The sequence below is a fragment of the Sus scrofa genome, chromosome 6, assembly GCF_000003025.6.
Source record: "Sus scrofa isolate TJ Tabasco breed Duroc chromosome 6, Sscrofa11.1, whole genome shotgun sequence".
NCBI lineage: Eukaryota > Metazoa > Chordata > Mammalia > Artiodactyla > Suidae > Sus > Sus scrofa.
Genome location: NC_010448.4, coordinates 51,986,672 through 52,014,012, shown reverse-complemented (window position 1 = coordinate 52,014,012; position 27,341 = coordinate 51,986,672). Strand labels below are relative to the sequence as shown.

The following is a 27,341-nucleotide window of genomic DNA, read 5'->3' as shown; positions in this document are numbered from 1 at the left end:
GGGAGGAGCTAATGGTCTGGGGCTGCGGATAAAGAAGTGGAAGGAAAGGTTAAGGAGGGACTAAGAGACTTGGGGGGAGGGATCTAAACTCCAGGGGTCGAGCCAATTCTATCCGGAGGCCGGGTCAAGGCTGCTGGACTAAGTACCATCCTCCTGAGATGCTTAGGGGGCGGTGCCAAAGGCTCTGGGGGCGGGAATGGAACTTTAGCTCCCGGCGGGATTCTGGGGGTGGAGCTTAGCACCCCGGGGGCGGGTACAGATAGAATAAACAAGAGCTCTAAGAAATAGGCTTGAATAAGAGTTCCAGGGCGGAGCTAGTGGATATCTAGGTGGATTTGAGGCTTTAGGGTCGGGCTCTCGTCTTGCAAGGGGGATTTTTCGAAAATCCAGAAAAAGATGAGGGAGGTTTGGGCAAATATGGAAGTGTCTTCTCCCACCTTAGCTTCCTCTAAAAGCCAGGGGCTACGCTTCAGGCTGAAAAGCAGAGAAGGCCCTGCCCCTTCCAATCCTTCTGCATCCCTGTTGGCTGAGGGGCCTGCGCGACAGGTTCTCATTGGTCCTGAACAGGCGAGGAAGGGGTCTAGAGAGAATACGCGCCTGTTGTGGGCGGGACCAGACAGTACCGAGGGGGATCTCAGCTCAACCAATCCCGGCCTGAGGATTGTGTTGGGGGGCCTGGCAGGAGGTGTCCCGATCCCCCCTTTCTGGGCATCCTGGGGGATGACCCCGGTGCCAGGCCCGGCGCCGGCCGCCTGATGCCGCCGGGCGGGCAAAGCCCGGGATGCTGGAACGAAGGGCGTTGCTATGGCAACGGGAGGCAGGGCCTGGGGGGGAAGACCGGGCCCGAGCTGGGGCCGGGGGGGCCGGCAGTGGCTGTGGCGGGGTGATGGCGGAGCGCGGCCCGGCCTTCTGCGGCCTTTACGACACATCCTCGCTGCTTCAGTACTGCAACGGTGAGACCCCTCCTCAGTTCCAACCCTGGCCCCGCCCAGGGCTCGACCTATCGCCTCTTGCCCCAACCTTCTTCCAAATCCCCATCCTTGCCGCTTGCTGAAGATTCTCCTTTCTCCCCAGCAGGACCCTGACCCCAGAGCAAAGTCCCTGATCCCCAAAGCCCTGATCCCTGTCCTCCACGCTCTTTGGCCCTCCCCTTTTTCGGAGGTGGCTGAACCGGGAGAAGGGGCAGAACCTCCGGGAGACTGGGGTTGAAGGAGGAGAGGCCTGAAGGTCTGGAACTCTGCCCTCCCTATCCCCTCTCATTGCTCTGGGACCCTCCCCCTTCTCCCTGGCAGAGGGACACATTAGGGGGAGAGTGGCATTTAGTGTTGGCTTGTGGGCTGGGTGTGGGACCAGGAAGGATGACCAGAGGACTTTGCCTCTGCTATAGCCCCCAAATCCTCAGGCCCCGCCCATCCCACCCATTAGGACTCACCCCTTCTCCCTAACAAATGGGTGTGATGCAAGAAGGGCCACTGTGGGTGTCAGGCCCATGTGAGGGGAGCTGGAGGCAGAGGGGAGGAGGGACGGGAGGAGAAGTGGGAAGTGGGGGCCGGATTCTGGGCAAAAGGGCTGGGAATGGTCAGGAGGGAGCTGAGGACCTGAGTCAATGTGGGTGGGGGGTGGGCAGGCCAAGGCCTCAGAATGCGGCTGGCTCTCTGGATGGGTGCTGAAGGGCCAAGGAGAAAGCTTCTCTATTTCACTCAGGGGGTCCCTGAGAAGAGCTGTCTTGCATTTGCAGGCTTATTCCCCTGGGTACGCACCCCAGTGTCAGGGACCACTGGAGTTAGCAGAGGACCGGAATGCTCATTTTGTCCTCCTCTGCCCTCTCATGGGCAGGCTAACAGGTGCCTAAGCCTGGGTCAGGTACATGTTTTACTGCTGAAAGGCTGTGTGTCCATGCACCAGTAATTTCATCTCTCTGGGCCTCAGTCCCCTTCCAACTTCTCTCCTCCTAAAATGGGTAAAACACCACAGCTACTAGAGTTACTGGGTGTCCTGGGTACCATAGTAGCAGTTAATTATATTCCAGATTTACTGAGCACATAGAAGAGCCAGGTAAGGTGTTAAACGTTTTGCAAGAAGAGCGCCTGCCACATGTAAGCTCCCTATATCAGATCTCACTTTGGGGTAGTATTATTAATAGTAGCTAAGAGGGGTCTTGGCACATCGACGTGATTGTACCCTCCTGTACTTCACCTCGTGGCTGTGTGACCTCTGGGGAGTCTCTACGCACTCCCCCAACCTCCGATTCAGTTTCCTTTTTCGCAACAGTACCCTGAGATTACTCCTCTTATAAGTTCCGAGTCCTGATGTCTGGCTCTCTCCCTCGGATCCCCAGAGGCCCCCACCTTCTAATGCAGGTCCAGGCACCGGACCAGAGAGGCACTGTGTGGGGGGCAGGGCAGGCAGGGCCGGGCAGACGATTGGGCCGCGGGGTGAGGGGGAGGGACAGACGGCTGCACTGCGGAGCCCAGCGGCAGGGCGGGGCGGCCTACGGACACGGGATGGCAGGTGCCTCCATGCCCTGTTCCCGTTAATGCTACCACCTTTACTTCCCATCAACTCGGAGCCAGGTCTTCCTCAGTTACTGCCAGCAATGAGTCTGGGTATGCGTGGTCTGGGAAAGGTGGGGACCACCCTGGTCCTCTGCTCCTCCCACTTCGGGAAAATGTGCGGGGGGGTGGGGGGCGCGAGGCGGCGGGAGATGGAGGAGGAGTTATTTGGCTACACCCCAGGCCTGGAAACAGGGGCGTGGGGTACAGAAGCTAAATAAATTAGGGAAAATAAGGAAGGGAAACAGGGGGAAAGCTCCGTTTGGGGGAGAGAGTTTGAGTGTCAGATCTCCGGGGTTATCTTCCTTCCATGGGTCTCGGGTCTTTGATGTGCTGCCTGCACCTCGCAAATCTGCCGCCAGGGGCCGCTGAAACCCTGTCCTTGTAGCAGGCTCCAGGGTCGAACACTTTATAAAAATTGTTATTATTTGTCTTTTTGCGCCGTACTAACGGCATATGGAAGTTCCCAGGCTAGGAGTCGAATGCAGGCCTACCCCCGCAGCCACAGCAACGCTGGATCGGAGCCGCGTCTTTAATCTACACCACAGCTCATGGCAACGCGGGATCCTTAACCAACCGAGCCAGGCCAGGGATGGAACCCGCGTCCTCATGGATACTAGTCGTGTTCCGTACCTCTGAGCCACGACGACCAGAACTCCTGGGGGCCAAACACTTTAGTGAGGAGAGCATAGGAAGGGGAGGGAACAGGTAGGACCCTTTTGGCTTGGAAAGTTTTTGATATGGAGAAGGAACGTTAGTATCTGCGATAAAATATTGCCATCCGTCAAAGAATATTGGGGAGCAATTCGAGAATGTTAGTCACTACAAAATGTCGTCAGGAAAAAAGTTGGTGTCATCCTTAAAATGTTGCTAATCACTCATATGTATTCATCATCTTAGTCATACAATCTTAAAACCAGAGTCGAGAGGCTCTCGATTCATAGACTCTTAGAAGGTTAGAGAGGAAGGGACTTCCCTAAGGTCACACCTCCAGGGCGCTGCGGCAGAGAGAGATGTTTGGGGACAAGGGCTGAGAGCAATGGGGATTTCCTTCCCCTCTCAGAGCCCTCTTTTTTGGCTCCCATCCAAGCGTCCCAGCCCGAGGTTGCGGGAGGGGAAGGGGGCGTGGCCGGCCCAGGTTAGACCGGGAAGCCAGGAGGGACACCTCATCTCGGGCTTTAGAGTTCCTGGGTGGCCCCTGCAGCCAGCGCTCCCCTGCTTTCCAGATGACAATTTGTCGGGCACAAGCGGGATGGAGGTGGACGACCGCGTGTCGGCGCTGGAGCAGCGGCTGCAACTGCAGGAAGACGAGCTGGCTGTCTTAAAGGCGGCGCTGGCTGACGCGCTGCGTCGCCTGCGGGCATGCGAAGAGCAAGGTGCTGCGCTGCGAGCGCGGAGCACCCCCAAGGGCCGCGCGCCTCCGCGCCTAGGCACCACAGCCTCGGGTATCTTCAGTAGACTGGAGGGGTGAGATGGGGAGGGGTTGGGGCCTGGACCTTACACTCAGCCCTTCTTTTCTCTAACTCCGTCTCCCTAGTGTGTCAGCTCTTGAAAGGCCTTCCCACCAGGACGCCCCTCAATGGCGCGGGACCCCCACGGCGAGTGGGCGGCTATGCCACTTCCCCATCCTCCCCCAAAAAGGAGGCGACCTCCGGGCGCAGGTAAGTCACGGAGCCTGGCATCCCCAGCCTCCTCCAAGACCTTGGAGGCTGTTTAGGCGGAGAATGATGGACTGATGTGCCTGGACACCTGCAGTGGAAGGTCTCAGGAAGTCCCTGCTGGCCTCTAGCACTCTCCTGCTGGCCTCACAGGCTCTGCCCCTAACTGTGTGCTCTCTATTCTCAGTGCCCGCCGCTACTTGTCACCAGAGCGCCTCGCCTCAGTGCGCCGCGAGGACCCCCGCAGCCGCACCACATCCTCTAGCAGCAATTGTAGCGCCAAAAAGGAAGGGTAAGTGTCCGCGGCGGAGTCGTGCCGCAAAGGGCGGGGTCAGGACCTCAGTTAGGTTTGGAAAAGGATGGGGAATTTAGGGCGATGCCCAGGCCACGAGGTGATAACCTAAAGTGAGGTCTTTCAGTTCAGAAAGCGGAAACAATGCCGGTGGCTCGGAGGAGCCAATCTAGAGACAGCCCGGTCAAAGTGGAAGGCATGGGGAGGCGGAGCCATCATTGAGGGGCGTGATGAAATCATTAAAGGGCTGGACTAGAACACACGAGGCGTGGACGGTCAGGGTGTCTTGGGTGGGCCAGAGTAGAAGTTAGGGAGGAGCTAGGCTTGTGGGCGTGGCTGGTAAGGTACAGTGGGAGTCCTTATCGAATCTCAGGGATGCAGCCAGGGCGTAACCCTCAGAGGAGTTCCTGCAGGAAATGGGGTAATCAGAGGGAGGGGCGTGATTGGAATTTGAGGGCTCTGCCAGAGGGTTAGCTTAGGCTGAATCAGAGCGTGGGGTGGGGGTAACGGGCTGAGACTAGGTGCAATGGAGTCCGAAGCAAGAAGCTGAGAGGAGAGGAGCCTGGGGCGCTGCCAGGTGGAAATGGGCGTAGTTTGAAGCTTGGGCAGGGACAGACCTTGGAGGGGTCAGTAAGCCGAAGAGGCTCAACTCCGGAACCGGGTCACGTGAAAGTGGTCGCAGTCTGAATGTTTGACTTGAGGCGGGTAGAAGGGTCCCTGAGGAGCTGTCAATTATCAAGAGACTGAATCCACTCGGGGGCAGGATCTGGAGAGGTGGGTGTGATCAGAATGTTGGGCGTGGTCAGCTTCGCAGAGGCGGGAAGTGTAAAACCTGAGGGTACAGTAGCGATGCAGTGGGCGTGGTCAGGGCCTGCGGGGGCCGGACTAAGGCAGGACTGGAGTCAAACACCACAGTTCAGGAGTTCCCGTTGTGGCTCAGCGGCAACAAACCCGACTGGAATTCATGAGGCCTTGGGTTCCATCCCTGGCCCAGCTCAGTGGGTCAAGGAGCTACCGTTGCCCTGAGCTTCGGTGTAGGTCGCAAACGCGGCTCTGATCTGGGGTTGCTGAGGCTGTGGCGTAGGCCAGCTCCTGCAGCTCGGATTCGACGCCTAGCGTGCGGGTGCGGCCCTGAAAAACCAAACCAACCAACCAACCCACCAAACAAAAAACACCCACCCCCAAAACCCTCAGTTCAACCCCACTGAAATAACAGCAAACACATACATAGAGCTATGATCCAGGCACTACTCAAGGCACTTTACGTGAATTAACGAAGCTTCGCAACCACCCGGAACGTAGGTACTTTTATTATCTCCATTTTAAAAGTGAAGAGACCGAGACAGAAGTTTGGCAGCTTATTTAAGGAATTTTCAGAGCGGGGATTTGAACTCAGGCAGACACGTCCTGAGTCCATGTTCTCAAAAAACACTCTCCCTCATCCCCCAAAAAGAGCCTAGTATCAGGACCCCGCAGTCCGGGACCTGAGATCCAATGTGACCCGCCGGCTTCGGGGTCCGCAGCGGAGGGCGGGGCAGGGCGCGGCGCGCGGGCGCCTCCCAGGGCCGGAAGCGGCGGAGCCGGTCGCGGCTCCACCCCCGGCCCCGAAGCTCCGCCAGCCGCCGCCATGAGTAGCTTTGGAGCTGGGTGAGACCCTCTCGCACACCCCCTCCTCGCGCTCCCGGGGACTGTATCCCATGTCCCCCCTTTCTTTGGGACCCAGACCCGCGGGCATCATTTCTCTCCGTCAGCAAAGAGAGTGTGGAGACACGCCCCTTAAACCCTCGCCTCTTCTCTCGCTGCTTCAAGTTTGGGGCGCTCTGGGCCTGGGGGTGGGGAGCGTTGGGAGAACCTGCTGATTAGGAGGGAGCGGTACCTCGTGACTCCCCTCTTCCAGGATCGCGTCCATGCCACTTCGTGCTGTGTGACCTTTGGCGATCACTGCCTCTCTGGGCCTGTGTCTTAGGCTCTGCAAGATCAACCGAGCAAAGCACACGGCCTGCAGAGAGGCAGCGCTCCGCTCCTTACTCGGCCCCCAGTATTCTTCAGAGACCTCTGGAGCGGTTCCATCCGGGAGTGGGTTCTTCCCTTTTCTGACTTGCCTGCTAATTAAGGTTCCCCCGCCTTTTTTTTTCTTTTTTCCTGACAGCAAAACCAAAGAAGTTATCTTCAGCCTGGGTAAGTGGGAAAATGGGAGGGGCTTTGCTTAGGGCTGGCTGGGGTGAGGGGCCAGAGCTGGAGATCGGGAGACCTGGCTACTGGCTGGGCCTTTGTCTCTGCCCTCATTCTCCCCATTTTTTTTTTTTAAATTAATTTAAAAAAAAATGAAAGGAAGAGTGAGTAGGGTTGGGGACTTATGTCAGCAGCCCCTGACTTATGGGGGTGTCCTGGCAGAGGAGGGCGCGGTGAAAATGTTTCTGAGGGGCCGCCCTGTGCCCATGCTGATCCCAGACGAGCTGGCGCCTACCTACAGCCTGGATACACGCTCCGAGCTGCCTTCCTGCCGTCTCAAGCTGGACTGGGTGTATCCTTTCGCTTTATTCTTCCTTCCACTCCTTACATACCCCCCCCACCACCACCCCCCCCCGCAGCCGGAAGGGACAAAAGCCCTTCTGGTGTGGAACTTAAGCTGGAGGGAGGGGCTTTGTACTGAAGGTGGGGCTTCCCAGGCGTTTGTGGCTTAAGGGGTCAGGAAGAGCCTGGAGTCTGGAGGGGGCAGAGGAAGGCACATTCGCTGACATCGCCATTTTTTTCCCCCAGGCCCTCAACATGTGAAATTTCCCAGGCCAGGGACTGAACACACATCACAGCAGTGACCTGAGCCACAGCAGTGACAATGCTGGATCCTTTACCTGCTGAGCCACCAGGGAACTTCTGATGTAACTTTTTTTTTTTTTTTGGTCTTTTTTTTGTTGTTGTTGTTGTTGTTGTTGTTGCTATTTCTTGGGCCGCTCCCGTGGCATATGGAGGTTCCCAGGCTAGGGGTTGAATCGGAGCTGTAGCCACTGGCCTACGCCAGAGCCACAGCAACGCGGGATCCGAGCCGCGTCTGCAACCTACACCACAGCTCACGGCAACGCCGGATCGTTAACCCACTGAGCAAGGGCAGGGACCGAACCCGCAACCTCATGGTTCCTAGTCGGATTCGTTAACCACTGCGCCACGACGGGAACTCCTGATGTAACCTTTTATGACTTATTAAAGCAGCAAATTATTTGCTGATTGCCCTTCATCTGTCAGGTTCTCTTCCTACAGGCAGGCTGTGTTCCACGGAGCTCACCTTCTAAAGGAGGCGAGACAGAAGCCAGTGATTCAATAAATAAGATAATTTCAACTCAGTAATAAATGATGAGAATACAGAAAGCTAAACTCAAATGAGAGGAGTGATTGGCTTTCTCTGAGAAGAGGGCATTTGGGCTGAGAATTGAACATTTAGGAGTCAGCTTTGGACGAACTAGAAAAACAGCATTCCAGACAGAGGGCATGGTGGATCCAGTGGATTTGACGCCAGAGTGACCTTGGCATTTTTGAGAAACAGTAGAAGTCGGTAATGGTTAAAAACCCGGTCTTTGGAGCCTGGCAGAAATGGGTTGAAACCCCAGCCCAGCCCCTGGCTGCCTGCGTGACCCTGGATGGGTCATGTTGTCTTTCTGTGCCTCAGTTGCCTCTTCTGAAGGATGGTTGTCATGCATTTCCTTGGTGGCTCAGCGGGTTAAGGATCCAGGCGTTGTCACTGCTTTGGCTCTGGTTAATGCTGTGACGTGTGTTCGATCCTTGGCCTGGGAACTTCTGCATGCTGTGGGCAAGCTCCCCCCCCCCCCCGAAAAAAAGAAAAAAAGATGGGTGCCAGGCACTCAGGTTCATAGGGGTGTGAAACAACGTACTAAGGTCCTGAGCTCCTAATATGTGTCCCATAAATAGGGAATGAGTGAAATAATAATGAATCATTCCTGAGCTCTTATGTGCCAAGCATCATTCAGCGTTCTTTCAAGTATAAATATACTGAGTATTATGCTTCCTTTCTTTTGTAGAATGAGAATATAAACATATATATATATATATATTTGTCTTTATAGGGCTGCCCTCACGGCATATGGAAGTTCCCAGGCTAGGGGTCCAATTGGAGCGGCAGCTGCCAGCCTATACCACAGCAACACAGGATCCGGTCCATGTCTGTGACGTACACCACAGCTTACGGCAATATCAGATCCTTAACCCACTGAGCAGGGCCAGGAATCGAACCTGCCTCCTCATGGATGCTAGTTGGGTTCGTTTGCACTGAGCCCCAACGGAAACTCCTCAGGCTTTTTCTAAAAAGTGCACCGGGGCTGGGTCAGCATGCAAGGGATCCAATCCTTGTCCTCTTCTCTTAGCCTGCTGAGCTCTGGAGGAGGCAGGAATGTTGGAGCCCAGGCAGCTGGAAATACGAGAATGCAAGAATATCGAGCTATCAGGTCAAGCTGGGCTTAAGGGAGCATCAGAAGAAAAGCAGCTGAGACAGCACAAGTTAATGCGGGCCTCATTCCGCAGCCCTAAAATGGATGCAGGGTTGAGAGCAGTTTCTGTGCAGTTGGAATACACACACTGACCTTCATTCAAATGTGTTCTGAAGGTTCTGAGGCTAAAGTCTGGAATCCAACATTCCCCACATCAGTATCTGCTTATCCTCCTGGGCTCACAGTCCAGTGTGGGGACAGTGATAACACAGACTGGCAGGGCCTGGATGGAGGAAGCCAAAGAGGGCAGCTAACCCAGCCTGCAGTCAAGGCAGGCTTCTCAGAGGAGGAGTTAATAGAAGTGAACAAAACAGGAGTTCTCTTGTGGCCTAGGGGTTGAGGATCTGGCATTGTCACTGCTGCGGCTCGGGTCACTGCTGTGACGCAGGTTTGATCCCTGGTCCAGGAACTTTCGAATGCCATAGGAACAGCCAAAAAAAAAAAAAAAAAAAAGAAAGTGAGCAAAACAGCCCAGTCTTGGCCTCTGTGGAACTCATAGTCTGACTGAGCAATAGGGGCACTTAACAAATTGACCACATGGAGTTGCTGTTATGGCTCAATGGTAACAAGCCCAACTAATATCCAAGAGAATGTGGGTTCGATCCCTAGCCTTGCTCAGTGGTTTAAGGATCTGGCATTGCCGTGACGTGTGGTGTAGGTCACAGACTCAGCTCAGATCCTGCGTTGCTGTGGCTGTGGGGGAGGCCAGCAGCTACAGCTCTGATTCGACCCCTAGCCTGGGAAATTCCGATTGCTGTGGGTGCAGCCCCAGAGGCCAAAAATCCTCATCCAGGGTGTCAGCAGGGCCATGCTCCCTGCAGAGGCTCTGGGCGAGAATTTGTTCTGGGTCTGTCTCCTAGCTTTTGGTGGCTGCTGGTAAACCTTGGGATTCTCTGGCTGATAGCTCTGTCACTCCAGTCTCTCTTCACACGGGCCTTCTCCCACTCTGTGTCTTTTCTTCTCTCTTATGAGGACACTACTTGTCTTTGGGGAGTTTCCTGGTGGTCTAGCAGTTAAGGACCTGGTGTCACTGCTGTGGCATGGGTTTGATCCTTAACCTGGGAGCTTTGGCACACTGCAGGCACAGCCAAAAATAAAAATAAAAATTGGACACTTGTCTCTGGATTTAGGGCCTATCCAGATAATACAGGATGATCTCATCTTGAGATCCTTAATTGCATCTGCAAAGACTCCTTTTCCAAGTAAGGTCACAGTCACAGTTTTCAGGCGTTAATATTTAGGGGAGGGTACCATCGTTCAGTTCCCCCCCAGAGATAAGAGGGGAAACAGGACAACCTAGCTTGGATGCCCTTAGTGTGTTAGTTGGCACACGCAATGCCGAACAGTTTCCTTAACCAGCCCCCGGGCGTCTCCAGCTATGGCTACCGTGGCCGAGACTGCCGCGCCAACCTTTACCTGCTGCCCACGGGGGAGATAGTGTACTTCGTGGCCTCCGTGGCTGTGCTCTACAGCGTGGAGGAGCAGAGGCAGCGGCACTACCTGGGACACAATGACGACATCAAGTGGTGAGGCCTGGGAGGAGGCTTCGCAGTAGCTCCTGCTCAGGAAGTGGGCGGGCCCCAGGCCTTTGCTGAATTCCGGGTGAAAAAAAAGTTGATTAAAAAAAAAAAAAATGGAGTTCCTGAAGTTCCCGTGGCGCATTAGAAACGAATCCCACTAGAAACCATGAGGTTGCAGGTTCGATCCCCGGCCTTGCTCAGTGGGTTAAGGTTCTGACGTTGCCACGAGCTGTGGTGTAGGTCATAGACATGGCTTGGATGCTGTTTTGCTGTGGCTGTGGTGTAGGCCAGCAGCTGTAGCTCTGATTCGAGCCCTAGCCTGGGAACTTCTATATGCTGTGGGTGTGACCACAGAAAAAAAAAAAAAAAGGAGCTCCTCCTGTGGTGCAATGGGACAGGCAGTGTCTCGGAGTGCTGGGATGCAGGTTTGATCCCTCGCCAGGGAACTCTATGCCAAAAAAAGAAGAAAAAAAAAAGAAAAAGAAAGTGGATTGACTATCGATACTTCAAATGACAGTGCCTGGATTTCTCACTTCTCGTGGGCACCCCAGATAGTCGTGCAGTGTTGGGGCCCCGCGGTAGCAGCCCCTTGAGATGGATGTGTTCTCCTGGCCATTTGTGGTACAGGCTTGAGTTAAGACCCCAGGTCTGAGCCTCGCTTCTGAGCCAGGCTTCCCAGAGAGTCTCCCTCCCCTTCTTGCTACTGAAGAACGAAATCAATGTTTATTGACTAAATAACTCATTCAATCAGCCTTGGGAAAGAACAGTCAGGCATCAGGACCGAGGCCTGTTGCCGGAGGGGTACAGGGCTGCCGTGAGTCCCCTCCCTCTTACTGAACCTTGTCCTTCTGCCCCCTCTCTGCTCAGCCTGGCTGTCCACCCTGACATGGTCACCATTGCCACTGGACAGGTGGCGGGCACCACCAAGGAGGGGAAGGTAACAGAGTGGAGCGGGCAGGACCTGGAGATGGCCGGGGTGTGGGGTGGTCAGGGAGCTGGGGTCCCGAGGTAACCAGCCTCTCTCTTTCCTGCAGCCACTGCCACCCCATGTGCGCATCTGGGACTCCGTTTCCCTCTCCACCTTACACGTGCTGGGCCTGGGGGTGTTTGACAGAGCTGTGTGCTGCGTGGGTTTTTCCAAATCCGTAAGTCTTATCGCCCCGCCTTCAGACCGCCCCTGGTGCCCATTAGGGATGGAGGCCACGCCTTTATCATGATGTCACAGGTGCTGGCCACGCCCCCTGGCCAAACTCTTGGCCTTGTAGGCTCTGCACCCACATTTGCCCTTTTGCAGGCCTGCTCTGTTAGCTTTTATAAGGGGACCCTATGCCTTAATTGCCCCCAGGCAGACTCCTCAGTGGCCCTTGGTAGATCAGGTAGTGCTTTTTGCGTTATTTTTCACACCGCTTTTCATTCTGACAGTCTTTATCCCTTAGGCATCCCCTAGCGCAGTCTTGCTCCTAGTACCATCCTAACTGGGTGTTTGCGGGCCCCTGGAAGATAAGCACAGAAATCGAGAGTAAGCCTTTAGGAATTTGTAGAGCAATTCAACATTCCCACAACATCCAAGTGTGTGATTGGTGAGATTTTTTTTTTTAAATCATATTTTCTATTTTTATCCTATTTTGCCAAAGTATTGGCTGCAGTGTGTCAGGGAATAAAAAACAACCAGTCCTCCCACAGACAGTTGAAGAGCCTCACAGGTTTTCTGAGACCTAAGGAGGCACTTTGGAAAAATAAAGCTATTTTGTTGCCCAAGTGCAGGGAAAGAAAACCTTTGCAAAATCCAAACTGACCTACGCTCAACTAAAGGTGTAACAGAGCGCATTGTACCAATTGCATTAACTGGTTAACTTCAAAACCATAGAGGTCGTGCCACGTGAAAATGCCAGTGAGGAATCCTGCTGGCGTGCTGGTTGCAGAGAAATTGTAGCTGAGGGGTAATTAGATGAATTCCTTAGGGAGCAGTCACTCCAAAAGGAAACTTATAAACAGCCTTTAAAATCTGTGTGGCCCTGGATGGAGTGTGTATTTTATTTTATTGTTATTTATTTATTTTTTAAACGATTTTTATTTTTTCTGTTATAGCTGGTTTACAGGGCAGTGTATCTTAATATGTCTCATATGACTTGGACCAGGGCCTTTGAAAATCTTAAAACAGGCCTGAGTGGCTGATGTCCCAGTGGGCAAGGTGTTGGGATGGAGGGGCGGGGGGAAATGGATCCTGACCCACCTTCTCCTCCCTCTCTCCTCTCCCCTCTTCCTAGAATGGGGGCAACCTGCTCTGTGCAGTAGATGAATCCAACGACCACATGCTGTCTGTGTGGGACTGGGCCAAGGAGACCAAGACAGTGGATGCCAAGGTGAGGAAACCCTTCTCACCCCATTTCCTGGGGCTGCCCCTGTGGTACTGGCCAGATCTCAGCATCAATGAGCCTAGAATCAGATAGACTCATGTTCAAGTCCTGACCTTGCCACTTGCTGGCTGTGTGACTTCGGGACAGCTCTGAGCCTCAATTGCCTCATCTGTGAAATGGGCGTAATGGTAGCCTCTTCCTTGTAGGGGAAATTTGCCTGTGATGTTGAGATGTGGGGTGGGAGAACTAGGCCCAACCGGAGGATGGGTACAAGGCGGCTGCGACTCTACAGTCCTGAGATGTCCAGACGGACCTTGACTTGCATCTCTGGGCTGCAGCCTATTTTAAAGATGCGGAACCTGAGACACCGTAGAGGGGAGAGCTGCTCGTCCAAGGTCGCGTAGCCGTTCTGGACTGGGGACAGGAGCCCTAGAATTGGGGCCCATGGTTTGAGGAAAGGAGAAGGAGTGGAGAGGCTAGGCTCTCAGGGAGTTGATTCTGAACACAGCTCTTACCTGGCTGTGTGTGCTTAAGCAAGTGACTTCCCCTCTCTGAGCCTAACTTCGTCATCTGTAATGGGAGGCACAGGGTGCTGTGGGGTTAAACGAGTCGATGGATGTAAAGTGCTTAGCACAGTGTTTGGGGCAGAGTAAAGGCTCTGCACCTGTCTGCTGATATGTTGATGAAGGAAGCAGCAGTTCTTCACTGGCTGGTCCTGCTGCCTGTACTTTAGTTTGTCTATATAGGAGAGATCCAGGCAAGTTGGGTGTGCAGTACACAACCCACACAGCCGTATAGGGCAGTCCTTCATGGGGTGGGTGCGGTGGTCCCGGTGGCTTTGAGGTCCTCATTCAGAATCTCCCCCACCCCCTAAAGTGCTCCAACGAGGCTGTGCTGGTAGCCACCTTCCACCCCACAGACCCCTCCGTGCTCATCACCTGTGGAAAGTCCCACATCTACTTCTGGAGCCTGGAGGGGGGTAGCCTGAGCAAGCGGCAGGGCCTCTTTGAGGTGAGTGCTAGCGGTACTGGGACAGGCTGGCGGGGACACCCCAGAGGCTGGAGTTTCTGGGGATGCTGAGATAGTGCCTGCTGCAGCCTCAGTTTCCTTATCCACACAAGGGGTAGATCCTCCTTTACACTCTGAAGTTGGGAGGATTCAATGAGATGATGAGTCTAGCAGCTCCTGGAGTTCCCACTGTGTCTCAGTGGGATTGGTGGCATCTTAGGAGTGCTGGGATGCAGGTTCGATCCCCAGCCCAGCATGTTGGATTAAGAATCTGGCATTGCTGCAGCTTCGGCTTAGGTCACAACTGAGCCTTGGATCCCTGGCGAGGAAACTCCATATGCCAAGGGGTGGCCAAAATTGGGCAAAAAAAAAAAAAGAGAGAGAGAGAGAGAGAGAGAGAGTCTAGCAATTCCCAGCAGACAGTGGATGCTTAACAAATGGGTTGCTGAGATTATCAGGGTTCTGGATAAACAGAAAAGTTAGAGGCTGACAGGCCAAGAAAGACAGAGAAACAGCAGGAAGCAGAGGGCCTGGGAGAGAAGATGCAGGCGCCCCTCTGATAGCCATCCCACCCCCCCGCCTTTGGTGAGAGTTGGGGCTTCTGCCCCCAAAAGGGAAGATCTTGAGAAAACAAGGCACAGGTGGAAATGAAACAGGAACTGAGCTGCCTTTGTGGCTCAGCGGGTTAAGGACCCCACTAGTATCCATGACTAGTATCCATGAGGATTCGGGTTCGATCCCTGGCCTCGCTCAGTGGGTTGAGGATCCAGCATTGCCTCAAGCTGCCGTGTAGGTGGTGGATGCAGCTTGGATCTGGCGTGGCTGTGGTGTAGGCCGGCAGCTACAGCCCCGACTTGACCCCAGCCTGGGAACTTCCCACTTGCCGTGGGTGTGGCCCTAAAAAGACAGAAAAAGAAAAGAAATGGAGGTACTGAGAGGAGGGCGGGGGAAGGCAGGGAGAGGGACCTAGAGGCAGACAGAAGGTGGGGGCAGAGGAGCGGGGCAGACAAAGGGGAAGATGGCAGGGAAACTGAGGACAGAGTCGGGGAGGAGGGAGGAGGGGATCCGGGCGGGAAAGACATTATGGTCAGAAACTCTAGGGGGTGTGACACTCCCTGGAGGTGGACTGGAGATGGGGGAGCTCCACAGAGGCAAGGGCCGCACCTCAAGCATGTGGACATCCGCTGGACCATGGTCCCGGATGATGGAGGCCACTGGGCTTCAGTGACCCTCTGACGGCTTCCCCTTCTCCCCACCGTAGAAACACGAGAAACCGAAGTACGTGCTGTGTGTGACCTTTTTGGAGGGTGGCGATGTGGTCACCGGGGACTCTGGGGGGAACCTCTATGTCTGGGGCAAAGGTCAGTGTCACCCCACCTGTTTGGTCCCATCCCAGTCCTCCCCGTCTCCCTTTGGCTGTGCCTCCCTTCCTCGGACCCTGCTCCTGTGGAATGTATGATGCAACAGGCTAAATCCTTACCTGTCCAGTTCTAACTCGTCCATCAAGGCTTAGCTCCAGCATCCCCACCTACATGAAATTGTCACTAATTTCCCACCCTTCTGCAAATCCCACGGTAGGGATCAAATCTGAGCTTAATAAATGAATGAGTTAACATAACTGTGGATGGATGGATGGATGGATGAATGGAGAGGTGGTTTGTCCAGAGCAATGAATGAATGAAGGGGTTGCCCCAGTCAGTGAAGAGAAGAAAGAGTAGATGAAAATGCTGTCCTACTTAATAGGTGGTTTCTTAGGTCGAAGGATAATTAAAGAAATAAACGCTTGTCCCCGGAATAGATGGCTGTGTTAGTCCCAGGCAGTGGGTAACTAGTTAGCCACAGATGAAGATGTGAATGAGTGGATGAATCAGTGAGTTCATTCATTCATTCATGGAACCACTTCTTGTAGCAATCATTTCCTTATAACTCCTTCATCCACTGACTGAAGTAACTTCTCAGTTCAGGGAGGGGTAATGGCCAGGGGTGGGGGGGAGTGGGCTTGGGAGTTGGACAGCCTTGCGTTCAGGTCTCAGCAGTGCTTTGTTTTCTCTGCGTGGCCTTCAGAGAGTCAAGTCCCTTCCGAGACTCAGTTGCCTCATCTGTAAAATGGATATGCTATCACCCTCTCCCTCGTAGGGTTGTCTTGAGCTTTTCTTGCGATGAGACAGCTGAGATGAGCGTAATTGGCAGTGGGTCTTTCCCAGCAGACTCGAAGCTCTCTGATGGCAGAGACTGGGTCCAATTTGTTTCCATGGCCCCAGTTCCCCTACTGGCCTGGCTCTGGGGGGCTGCAGGGTGTTGGGTGGGTGGGTGGTTAGAAAGATAAATGGACAAAATGACGTATGTACACCTGGCCCCAGGGCTGAGGCTGAGGATGGAATTGAAGGGAGTTGCCCTTTTCCTCTCCACTGAGTCCCTGCCCCAGCCTCCTCCCTGGTCTCTGGGCCTTCGGTCTTGTCTCCACCAGTTCAGCTTGTTCTCTGAACCAGATGTAAATCCAACCCTGTCTGTCCCCTGCTAAACCCTTCCATTACCTCAGTTCAGTTCCCTTGGGACAAGGGCCAGGTTCCTCATTAAGGAAAAGAATAGGGAGTTCCCGTCGTGGTGCAGCAGAAACGAATCCGACTAGGAACGATGGGGTTGCAGGTTCGATCCCTGCCCTTGCTCCGTGGGTTAAGAATCTGGCATTGCCGTGAGCTGTGGTGTAGGTTGCAGACGTGGCTTGGATCTGATGTTGCTGTGGCTGTGGTGTTGGCCGGCAGCTGTAGATCCAATTCAACCCCTAGCCTGGGAACCTCCATATTCCATGGGTGCAGCCCTAAAATGACCAAAAAAAAAAAAAAAAGGAAAGAATAAATACTGTATGGTTCCACTTATACAGGGTCTCCAAGACCCCACATGACCTGGCCCACCTTCTCTTGTCCTTCGTATGTTATACTTGATCACATCCAATTTCCTTTTCTTTTTCTTCTTTTTAGGGCTGCACCTGTGGCACATGGAAGTTCCCAGGCTAGAGGTCGAATCGGAGCTGCAGCTGCTGGCCTACACCACAGCCACAGCAATGCCAGATCCAAGCTGCCTCCCAGCCTATACTGCAGCTTGCAGCAAAGCCAGATCCTTAACTCACTGAAAAAGGCCAGGGATTGAACCAGCATCCTCATGGATACTAGTTGGGTTCTAAACCCACTGAGCCACAATAGGAACTCCAAGATTTCTTTTAGTTCCTTAAACAGTCCATGTACTCTCTGCCTTTTACACGTGTTCTTCCTTCTGTCTGGGACACTTTTCTACCCCCTGTTGTCCTGGCCAACTCCTACTCATCCTTCAGAGCCTTGCTCAGCTGTCCCATCCTCCAGGAAGCCCTCCCCAACCCACCAGGCTAGGTGCCCTCTATGGGGTCCCACTGTCTTCTGGCTGTCTGCATCCCAGCCCCAACCACCTTGGGTTGTCCCTGGCTGGTAGTAGGTCTGTCTCTGAAATTGGACTGTGAGCCCCATGAAGGTAAGATCAGAAGTTGTCTTCATCAGCAGTGTGTCCCCAGCATCACCCAGCATGAGGCTAGCCTTAGAATAAATGCCACTTTAATAACCGTGGCTTGAATGGATGGATGAACCGATGGTTAGATGGACAAGTGAGTTGAAAGATGGATAGATGGAAAGATGGGTAGGAAATAAGATGGCGATGGGTGGATGTTTGGATGGAAGGATGGCAAGTGGGTAGTCAGAAGAGAGAAGGTGAATGAATGGGTGACAGGTGGATTGACGGAGGGGTGGAAGGAAGAGAGTGGATGGCTGCACGGGTCAGTGGATGGCTAAATGGATGGGTCCGTGCCTAGATGGATGGACAGAGCAGGTGAGCGGATGAATGGGTGGGTGGGTGATTGGGGAAATGGACCAAAGCGTGGATGGGTAGATGTTACTTCGCATGGTTTATTGGATGGGTGATAGGGTGTTTGAATAGATGGGTGGCGGGTGGTTGGAAAGGTGGGTAGAAGAAAAGGCGCGTGAATGGCTGGTCATAGGATGGAGAGTCTGAGCTGCTTTCTGGAGTCAGATGGGGCAGCTTCCCCATGCTGACCCGGCCCTGGCCTACCCCGCAGGTGGGAACCGGATCACTCAGGCGGTGCTAGGTGCCCACGATGGCGGCGTGTTTGGGCTCTGCGCCCTGCGGGACGGGACGCTGGTGTCCGGAGGGGGCCGCGATCGACGGGTGGTCGTCTGGGGTTCCGACTACAGCAAGCTGCAGGAGGTGGAGGTGAGGAGGGGGAGAGGCTCATATGACAGTGAGGAGACCTCCCCCGACCCCACTAGGGCTCCTAATACTAGAGCCTCCTCCCCCAGCTCGTCTCCCCACCCTCACGCTGGCGTGTGTTGCACACTCATCTGCCTGCCCCACCCCTCCTTGCGCACACAGGTCCCGGAGGACTTCGGCCCCGTGCGCACGGTCGCAGAGGGCCGGGGAGACACGCTCTATGTGGGGACCACGCGCAACTCCATCCTGCAGGGCTCTGTCCACACCGGGTTTTCGCTGCTTGTCCAGGTGAGCTTCTCTTCTGCACCTGCCCCTGCCACCTCTCCTCTCTCTGGACCTTCCATCCCACCTCTCCTCCCACTCGCGCTTCTCCTCACCCCTCTGCCCCAACCCTTTCCCTCTGGCCTGGTAAACACCACCCACCTTCCCCTTACCTGCTCTGGACCCATAACCCCACCCCTGAATACTCCATGGTCTGGCCGTGGGTTAACTGGTAGCACTGCAGAGGGTCCCCACGACCCTGCTCCAGCTAGGCTGCCCCCTGCCCTTCTGATCTGGGCGGTGTCCATTTCTGTTGCTAGGTACCCAGGCAGGTTGTCACACAGACTACATATGCCCTGAGCCACACAACTCCCGGGTCCCCAGCTCCGAGGATCTAGAAAGAGCCTCTAGAGTTGCTCAAATGCCCACTCTTCCCTCTCAGTGTGCTAGAGCCCTACCCCACGCCAATTTAAAATCCCACCTAGAGGAGTTCCCACGTGGAGCAGCAGGTTAAGCATCCAGCTGCTGTCACAGCAGCCGCTGGGGTCACTGCTACGGCCCGGGCTTGATCCCTGGTCTGGGAACTTCCTTCCACATGCCACAGGCACAGCAAAAACAAACAAACAAACCCAAAACCCATTTAGAAACACGGACCTACTGAGTATATATATGTATTCTGTATACTTTATCCTACAGCAGAAATTAACACATTGTAAATCAACTTTACTTCAGTTTTTAAAAAAATCAGGGAGTTCCCATTGTGGCTCAGCAGGTTAAGAACTCGACTAGTGTCCATGAGGATGCTGGTTTGATCCCTGGCCTCGCTCAGTGGATTAAGGATCTGGCATTGCCATGAGCTGTGGTGTAGGTCACAGATGCGGCTTGGACCCTGCGTTGCCATGGCTGTGGTATAGGCCGGCAGCTGCAGCTCTGATTCGACCCCTAGCCTGGGAACTTCCATGTGCCGCAGGTGCGGCCCTAAAAAGAAAAACGGTCTTGGCCTTGTTCACTGGCCCCCTTCCTTCTCTCTCTACATACATTTTCCCTCTTACAAGGTAGCCGAGATCCATACCGCTGCATTTATTTTTTATTTGTATTACTGATTTATTTGGTGGGGGTGAAGGAGAAAAGGATAGCTTTATTGCTTTGCCAGGCAAAGGAGGCCACAGCAGACTAATGCTATAAAGATTGTTCCTCCTTTGGGAAAAATTAGGAGGTGTTTTTATAGTTTGTAGAGTGGACATAGGGCCACGGACAAGGATCAGGGTGGAGGCAAGTCTGCACTGTTTCTCAAAGCTGGTGTTTAGTGGCCCCAGGACTGGTTCTGGTGGTCCTCCTTCCTTCCAGTGTCTGGACTCACCGAGGGTCAGGTTCTTCCTGCCTCCATGCAGAAGGAATTCAGCGAGAGACAAAGTGATAGGCAAGGAATAGATTTATTAAGATAGGATGCTTGTGAGAGATGCAAGCGGACAGGCAAGGAGCCTCTGCCCGTGCAGCTGCATTTAGATCCCCCCCACCCCACCCCCCGCTCCCTGTGGCTCTCGTTTCCAGAACAGTCAGCCAGCTCCACTTTGAGAGCGTTTTGTACCAGCCTCATACACCTTCTGTCCCTGATCTGAGCGAGGAGGATAACACCATGAGACACACAGGGATTGGCCCCATTTTCCAGAAGAGTAAATTGAGGCTCCAAGGAAAAGTCACCTGCCCAGGCGACTGCCACCGTCAGTAAGAGCTGCAGTCAGACTCACCAGCTGAGAATGCTCATGGATTCCCACAGCCTTCTGGGCGTCATCTGACCTCCAGGGTCAAGCTCCTACCCACCACATCTCTTGCTTCCTGTTGTGCACACGGGAAAGCAGAGGCCTGGGCAGAGGGACGGCCTCAAGCCCCACACTGGCTCAGCTGCAGCCGCCTTCGGATGCATGGGGAAGGGGTCTTCCCTGAGTTACGTGTGGAGCAAGATGTGTTGCTGGGGCTGGTCCAGCGTTTCTTTCTGGCATCAGACATTGCGGGAGGGGGATGGGGAGGAAAGGCCTGGACTGGTGGTCTCCATGCTGTCCTCTCCTTTCGCCAGGGCCACGTGGAAGAGCTGTGGGGCCTGGCCACGCACCCCAGCCGGGCACAGTTTGTGACGTGCGGGCAGGATAAGCTGGTGCATCTGTGGAGTGCAGAGTCCCACCAGCCCCTGTGGAGTAGGATCATCGAGGTAAGAGGATGGGGCCCTGACACTTCATCCTACCTGGCCCACCTCGCCCAGTGTGTCAGGATCAGTGCGTCAACAGAATCCGCACCCAGCCTCTTTATTTTTTGGTCCCCAAAATCTGCAGTTTATAACAAGCTCCCTCAGAGTATTTTTTTTTTTTTTTAGGCAAGAAATAGATTTATTAAGATAGGATGCTTGGGAGTTCCTGTCGTGGCTCAGTGGTAACGAATCCAACCATGAGGATTCGGGTTCTATCCCTGGCCTCACTCAGTGCATGAAGGATCTGGCGTTGCCATGAGCTGTGGTGTAGGTCGCAGACGTGGCTTGGATCCCGTGTTGCTGTGGCTGTGGCGTAGGCCGGCAGCTACAGCTCCAACTGGATCCCTAGCCTGGGAACATACGCCGAGGATGTGGCCCTAAAAAGCAAAAAATAATAATAATAATAATAAGGTGTTTGTGAGAGACGCAAGCAGGCAGTCCACATCATTTTTTAACTTCTCCCCCCAACCTCCATAAGGCAGTAGGGTTGACAGACCCCCACCTGGAAACAGGCTCAGAAAGGTAAGGTCACTTGACCGTTACAATCATAGCTGAGCTTCATTGAGCACTCCCTGCGGGCCATCTGGCTTTCCCAGCCTACCATTCTATGGGCTTTTGCCTGCAAATCAACCAAATGCCTCCCCCCAACCCCAGATTTTTAAATGATATGTCTAGGGCTGATGTTGGCTAAAGATGTGGGGATACAGGCACTCAGGCATGCCCGGGGATGCGGTAATATTATTTTATGGAAGCAAATTGGCATTATATGTCAAAGGTCTTAAAAATATGGATACCCTTTGTCCTAGCAATATCCCTTGTCGAACATTCCATAAGGAAATCATTTCAATGAATAAAGCTGTGGCAGTTTAGAACAGGAGTGAAAAGGGTTTGAGGAGTTCTTGTCATGGCTCAGTGGTTAACAAATCTGACTAGCATCCATGAGGACACAAGTTCGATCCCTGGCCTCGCTCAGTGGGTCAAGGATCCGGCATTACCATGAGCTGTGGTGTAGGTCACAGATGCGGCTTGGATCCTGCATTGCTGTGGCTGTGGCCTACGGCTACAGCTCTGATTTGACCCCTAGCCTGGGAACCTCCATATGCCATGGGTGTGGCCCTAGAAAGAAAGAAAGAAAAGAAGGTTTGAGAGTCAGCAGTAACAGGAGGAACGTGCTCTGTCTGAGCTGACACGTTAAAGGAAAAGAGAGTGGATTCCAGGGTATCTGCAGCAGCGGGTAGGTGAGGGCCCTCTTGCCAGGCTGAGAGTTGGGCTCTGAGGCTGGGGAAGTGTGGGCCACAGGGTTGGGGGACCCCAGCTCTCAGCCCTGCCTCTTTTCTCCCTCCTCAGGACCCTGCCCGCTCTGCTGGCTTCCACCCCACTGGCTCCGTCCTGGCCGTCGGCACGGTGACTGGAAGGTAAAGCTGAGCTGGGCATTTGGGGAGGGGCTTCTCTGTTCTCCCCAGGAACTGTCCCTTGATCAGCCCCATTCCGCTACTGCCCCAAAGCCTAGAGAAAGTTAATTGGGTACAAATTGTTTAACCAGGTTCTGATCGCCCCACATTTCTCTGGAGTCAACCTCTTCCCCCAAATCTTTTTTTTTTTTTTTTTGCTTTTTAGGGCTGTACCTGTGGCAAATGGAGGTTCCCAGGCTAGGGGTGAAATCGGAGCTACAGCTGCCGGCCTACACCACAGCTCACGGCAACGCCAGATCCTTAACCCGCTGAGCGAGGCCAGGGACCGAACTCGCACCCTCATGGTTCCTAGTCAGATTCATTTTCCCTGCACTACAACGGGAATCCCCTCTCTCCCAGTTCTTTTCTGGGGTCCCTCCCTCAGGCCCCACAGAGTGCCACCCTCTCTGCCAGATCAGCTAACCCCTTCTCCCCCAACTATGCCTTTTCCTTGCAGATGGCTGCTGCTGGACACGGAGACCCACGACCTGGTGGCCATCCATACAGATGGGAATGAACAGATCTCAGTGGTCAGCTTCTCTCCAGGTCAGGGGCGGGCCAGGAACCCTAGAGAGGCAAAGCCTGGGAACTGAGGCTGCCAGTTACTGGCGGGGGAAGGGGTGGAGCTTGGGACTATGCGGAGTCTGGGATAGTGGGGGGCTGAGTCTGAGAGAGGAGGGGTTAGGGCCTGGGTGCCTCCTCATAGCCCCCTCCCCCTCCCCCAGACGGGGCGTACCTGGCCGTGGGCTCCCACGACAACTTGGTGTACGTGTACACGGTGGACCAGGGCGGCCGCAAGGTCAGCCGCCTGGGCAAGTGCTCGGTGAGTGGGCAGTGGCCCCCAGCCCATGCCGCCACCCCATTGGGGGGGGCAGAATTAACCAATTTTCTACCTTAAGGGAGCACAGCTGCAACTCTCAACTGACTGCCCTGATCACATCCAGGAACCTTAGCCCTGCCCAGACATTTATCCTCTGTTTTAAGCCCGCCCCTTCGTGTAGCCCCGCCCCTCACGTTTGGAGCACACCCTCTGTGTAGCCCAGCCCCTTGCACTCGAAGCCTGCCCCTCTGTGTCTAGCTCTGCCCACTTGTTCTAAACTCCCCGTGTGTCCTAAAGCCCTTTTTGTCTAGCCCCGCCCATCAAGTCCGGCTCCGCCTATAGTAGTCTGGCCCCGCCCTCACTTCCCAAAGGCCTGTGTACCTTTCCTCTAGACCCCCTGTGTTTCACCCTATCTCTGTATTTTGCCTTCCACCCATCCAGGTCTCATCCTGCCCCGTCCAGCTCTAACTCAGTCCCTTCCCTCCCCCACAGGGCCATTCCAGTTTTATCACCCACTTGGATTGGGCTCAGGACAGCAGCTGCTTTGTCACCAACTCTGGGGACTACGAGATTCTGTACTGTGAGTCATCCGAAATACAAAGGCGTTCCTCCTTCAGCCTCTCTGTTGCGTCTGCGACTTGCATAGACTTCTCTCGGTTCTGGGAGGGAAGGCTGGGGCTTCAGGTCCCTCTCTTTCGGCTGGTGTTTTCAGGGGCCGATCTGACTGCCTGGTCTCCTGGCTTCTGGTTTCACCAATTCCTCCCCTTCCTGGCTGGATGAGTGGGGTCCAGGTCTCTAAGTGGAAACCCCTGGCCTTGAGATATCAGTGCCCTGAGGATCTAGCCCCCTCAGCCAATCTGGAGAGGCAGAATAAGCCCGGGGACCTTAGCCTCCTGTCTTGGACCTCAGTGCCCACTGTCTGTGAAATTGATGAGTTAAGTCAGGAGTTCTTTCTGCTCTGAACACCTCCCCCTATTTTCTGCCCCAGGGGATCCCACTACCTGTAAGCAGATCACCACTGCAGATGCTGTAAGGAACGTGGAATGGGCCACAGCTACTTGCATCCTGGGCTTTGGCGTGTTCGGTAAGTTCTGGAAAGGGGAAAATCTTGCTAAGGACAGGAGTTCCAAGAAGCATCCCTGACTGGTGGTTTTCATAGTCTCTTATTATTTCCAGGGGAACCATTCCTTTACATGTGCCAGGAGCACTATTTGTGTAACAGGAAAGGGCGGGGTGAGGTGCCTTGCAGCAGTAATGAAATGCGACCAAATGGGTGGCGGCACCTGGCCCAGAGAGGTCAGCGTGGCCGATGTCCCAGCCACCCATTCATTCAGCACATGCTCCCTGAGCACCTCTGTGCCAAGCAGTGCTGAGACACAGTGGTGACCATGGCAGCCCTGCCCCTGCCCCCATAGGTCTCACAGTCCAGTGGAGGAGATGGCCTTGTCCCCAGACAAGCCAGAGAAGACGGAGCTGGGACAAGGAAGTCCAGAGGAGACACCTAGCTCCAGCTGGGAGGGCGTCAGGGAGGGCTTCCCGGAGGAAGGGACATCCAAATGGACCTGCAGGACGAGGTGTTACATTCCAGGGTGGTGAGGAAGGAAAGCAGTCTCTAGGCAGAGGCATAAAAGCCCAGGGGTGCCAGGGCTTGGCCTTTGGAGAAATGTAAGAAGTTGGGATGACTGGATCACGGCTGAGTTCAAGGGAAGCCCTGGTGAGGACAAGGCTGGTACTGTGTGGGGGACCAGGCCAGGCAGAACCTGGGGGTCATGGTGAGAAGCCTGGGCTGTGGCAGGGTTTTGAGCAGTGGATAGAATCAGATACAGGTTTCCAAAACATTATTCCGACTCGTATCCATGCCTAAAGACAGGTTAGGTGAGAGGAAGGCAGGGGGCTGGGGCTGGGGCTGGGGCTGGGGCTGGCACCTTCTTGCCTTGGGGGGGTCCCTGGCCCCAGCTGATATCTTATCCCCACCCACCCCTAATCTTGCCTCCAGGGATCTGGTCCGAGGGAGCGGATGGTACCGACATCAACGCCGTGGCCCGCTCGCACGATGGAAAGTTGCTGGCTTCAGCTGATGACTTTGGCAAAGTCCACCTGTTTAGCTACCCCTGCTGTCAGCCTCGAGTGAGTCCCTGTGGGGGGCTGGCAGGGTGGAGGTGACAAGCAGCACCAGGGGCAAGATTAAGGCAGCCCAGGAATTCCCTGGTGGCACAGTGGGTTGAGGATCTGGCATGGTCGCTGCTCTGGTGCAGGTTTGATCCCCGGCCCAGAAATTTCTGCATGCCTTGGGTGCAGCCAAAAAAAAAAAAAAAAAAAAAAAAGGTCGAGGCAGCCCTTTTGCAGACCTCAGTAGATCTCAGTATCCCCATCTGTACAAGGAGGGCAGCAGCATGCTCCCCAGGGCCTTTCTCCGCTGGAAAGTCGATAAATTTCTGAGTCTGTAGTGTGAAAGCTCTGAGCATCTGCGTTATGAAGTCTTTGGTTGTTGTCTCCTGTTAACGCAAGAACTCTTTTGAGCACCTACTCTGTGCCCGGGCACGGAAATACAGCAGCCAACCAGCCAGATGACCTCCTTCTTTCCCCATCACAGGCCCTCAGCCACAAATACGGCGGACACAGCAGCCACGTGACCAATGTGGCCTTCCTGTGGGATGACAGCATGGCTCTGACCACAGGGGGCAAGGACACCAGCGTGCTGCAGTGGCGGGTGGTCTGAACAGGGGGAGGGGGGTATCCCCAGGCACATGGGGCTCAAGTAGAGTCAGGTGGCAGGGCTGGAATTCTATTTTCGGGAGATGTCTATTGCCGAGTAGAGTAATATATACCCAGAGTATGTCTATAGCAAAGAGGGTTATGGGGGTGGAGGGTGGACCGACAGACAGAAGTCTCTATTTATCGGGGTGGGAAGAGGGGTCACATTGCTTTAGGGGAGCCACTAGGGTGTTTGGTTTGGGTTTTTAAGTTTATTATTTTATATCATCCAGAAATAAAAACACATGTGCTGAGGTGGAGTATCCAGGTCTGTGTCCACAGTGTGTCTAGATTGAGTGGGTCTCTAAGTGTATGTTTAGTGAGTGTGTGTGTGTGTGTGTGTGTGCATGTATTACATGTTTTGTTTTTTGTTTTTGTCTTTTTAGAGTAGCACCCATGGGCATTTGTAAGTTCCCAGGCTAAGGGTCGAATCGGAGCTGCAGCTGCTGGCCTACACCACAGTCACAGCAACGTGGGATCCGAGCCGCGTCTGCAACCTACACCACAGCTCACGGCAACACCAGATCCTTAACCCACTGAGCGGAGCCAGGGATTGAACCTGCAACCTCATGGTTACCAGTCGGGTTTGTTACTGCTGAGCCACAAAAGGAAATCCAAAACTCCTCTTTTTTTTTTTTTTTTTTTTTTTTGTCTTTTTGCCATTTCTTGGGCCGCTCCTGTGGCATATGGAGGTTCCCAGGCTAGGGGTCCAATCGGAGCTGTAGCCACTGGCCTACGCCAGAGCCACAGCAATGCTGGATCCGAGCCGCGTCTGCAACCTACACCACAGCTCACGGCAACGCCGGATCGTTAACCCACTGAACAAGGGCAGGGACCGAACCCAAAACCTCATGGTTCCTAGTCGGATTCGTTTCCGCTGCACCATGACGGGAACTTCATTTTTGTATTTTAAATCAAAGGTTGGCAAACTTCCCAGAAAGGGCCAGAGAGTAAATATTTCAGATTTTATGAGCCATCCAGTCTCTGTCCCAACGAACTCCGGCATTGTCGTGTGAAAGCGACCAGAGACAATGCATGCATGAATGAGCCTGGCTTTGTTCAAATAAAACTATTTAAGGATACTGAAACTTTAATTTCTCAACATTTTTTGCATGTCATGAAATATTATTGTTTTGATTTCTTTGGAATCATTTTAAAATGTGAAAACTGGAGTTCTCTTGTGGCTCAGCAGGTTAAGGATCTGGCATCACTGCAGCAGCACAGGTTACTGGCCCAAGAACTTCCACATGCCATGGGTGCTGCCAAAAAGAAAAAAAAAAGGGAAATAGGAGTTCCTATGGTGGCTCAGCGGGTTAAGGATCCGGCTAGTATCCATGAGGTTTGGGTTTGATCCCTGGCTTTGCTCAATGGGTTAAGGATCCAGCATTGCCTTGAGCTGTGGTCTAGGTCCCAGGCGTGGCTTGGATCCCACATTGCTGAGGCTGTGGCATAGGCTGGCGGCTACAGCTCTGATTCAACCCCTAGCCTGGGAACTTCCACAAGGTGGCTCTAAAAAGCAAAAAACAAAGTGAAAACCAAAACACCCCAAAACAAAAATGAAACCCAAAAATATGAAACCTGTCTTAGCTCATGAGCCTTATAAAGACAGGTGGCAGATAGGATTTGGCCCACAGTATGCCCACCTTTGTTTCGAAATAGATGGAATTGAAAGTTCCCTT

General features: G+C 53.9%; 1 protein-coding gene across 5 annotated transcripts; it reads left to right on the top strand.

The window, feature by feature from the left end:
* EML2 (echinoderm microtubule associated protein like 2) lies at nucleotides 619–25,929 on the top strand. 5 transcript variants are annotated; one of them, XM_021094572.1, is made up of 23 exons: nucleotides 888–953; nucleotides 1,078–1,227; nucleotides 3,779–3,997; nucleotides 4,090–4,213; nucleotides 4,398–4,502; nucleotides 6,652–6,680; nucleotides 6,897–7,026; nucleotides 10,375–10,524; nucleotides 11,386–11,455; nucleotides 11,553–11,663; nucleotides 12,786–12,881; nucleotides 13,752–13,886; nucleotides 15,145–15,244; nucleotides 17,983–18,137; nucleotides 18,297–18,422; nucleotides 20,470–20,601; nucleotides 21,985–22,052; nucleotides 22,546–22,634; nucleotides 22,814–22,911; nucleotides 23,401–23,488; nucleotides 23,897–23,992; nucleotides 24,905–25,035; nucleotides 25,502–25,916. In XM_021094572.1, exons 3-23 carry the CDS (start codon nucleotides 3,805–3,807, stop codon nucleotides 25,625–25,627), a joined length of 2,352 nt encoding a protein of 783 aa, XP_020950231.1. In that variant the 5' UTR covers nucleotides 888–953; nucleotides 1,078–1,227; nucleotides 3,779–3,804; the 3' UTR covers nucleotides 25,628–25,916. The 5 variants fall into 5 exon arrangements, 4 of the variants coding, with proteins under 4 accessions (XP_020950230.1, XP_020950231.1, XP_020950229.1 ...); XM_021094571.1 differs by lacking the exon at nucleotides 1,078–1,227 and having other exon boundaries at nucleotides 620–953; nucleotides 25,502–25,929; XM_021094570.1 differs by lacking the exons at nucleotides 888–953; nucleotides 1,078–1,227 and adding an exon at nucleotides 2,582–2,606.